This window comes from Otolemur garnettii, unplaced genomic scaffold (genome assembly GCF_000181295.1).
Source record: "Otolemur garnettii isolate 467f Iridium unplaced genomic scaffold, OtoGar3 scaffold00015, whole genome shotgun sequence".
In the NCBI taxonomy this organism is placed as follows: Eukaryota; Metazoa; Chordata; class Mammalia; order Primates; family Galagidae; genus Otolemur; species Otolemur garnettii.
In genome coordinates, this window is record NW_003852410.1 from 17695676 (window position 1) to 17696481 (window position 806).

The 806-nt window shown below is 41.7% G+C and overlaps 1 protein-coding gene across 3 annotated transcripts in view; it reads left to right on the forward strand.

Annotated features, from left to right (window-relative positions):
- Nucleotides 1-421: 421 nt before the first annotated feature.
- Nucleotides 422-806, forward strand: part of FRMD4B (FERM domain containing 4B) — a 163410-nt gene continuing 163025 nt past the window's right edge. For all 3 annotated transcript variants that reach the window (XM_023510692.1, XM_023510695.1, XM_023510694.1), the window contains exon 1: nt 422-522. In XM_023510692.1, coding sequence (XP_023366460.1) covers nt 499-522 — 24 coding nt within the window. In that variant the 5' untranslated portion in view covers nt 422-498. The remainder of the gene's footprint in view (nt 523-806) is intronic.

Below are 806 nucleotides of genomic sequence, written 5' to 3' on the forward strand. Positions count from 1 at the left end.
GCAAAATTGAGTTAAATATTATGTTAATTTAAATTCATTAAATTCCGAGCTTCATCCAGAATATATGCAGAACAAAGAACTGAGATCGCACTTTATCCAGCTGCATGCACAGCCATCTCTGCAGACTGACCCACCCAGCACATGCGTTATCAATGTAGTTTAGAAAATACTAAACAACATTTCATCCTCCTTTTTAAATGCACCATATAATGAGGAGCGACTTTGGTGGCTGAGAGAAATAGCCGAAGTTTTTTAGTTGTCTTTTTTTTTTGTTTCCATTGCTCCCCTGACTCATGTTGAAAGGCTTTTGTTTCTAATCAAAGCAACAAACGATATGGTCATTTCCTTGAGATTATATGGCAGCGGAAGGCGTCAGGGGGTTTTAGGTTCCTACTTCCACCAGCTTGTAGTTGGAGAAAACGCACATACACACACACACCCCCCACAAGGGCTTGCGACCTGGTCCTGCATCTTGCATGTCCTCTCCAGTTCCCTTCAATGAGCCGAGGTCATGGTTTGGAGGTAAGAATCCTTTCTCTTGCTATCTTCTACCTACAGACGGTGGTGTAACGGGGCTTCTTGAGCTTTTACTGGTGTTTCTCAGGCAGATTTTAATACTGTACTAGACGTGCACTAATCTAAGTACTAATCTTCCAGAACCCAACTTTCAGAAAAGGGAATTACAAAAAATGTTAATTTTTACTCTTTTCAAAGAATTACACTTTCCAAAACAGAGTTGGAAATGTTGCATTTGATACCAGAGTAACCATGGTCCTTATCACCCATCTTCGGGGGGCGGGGGGGGG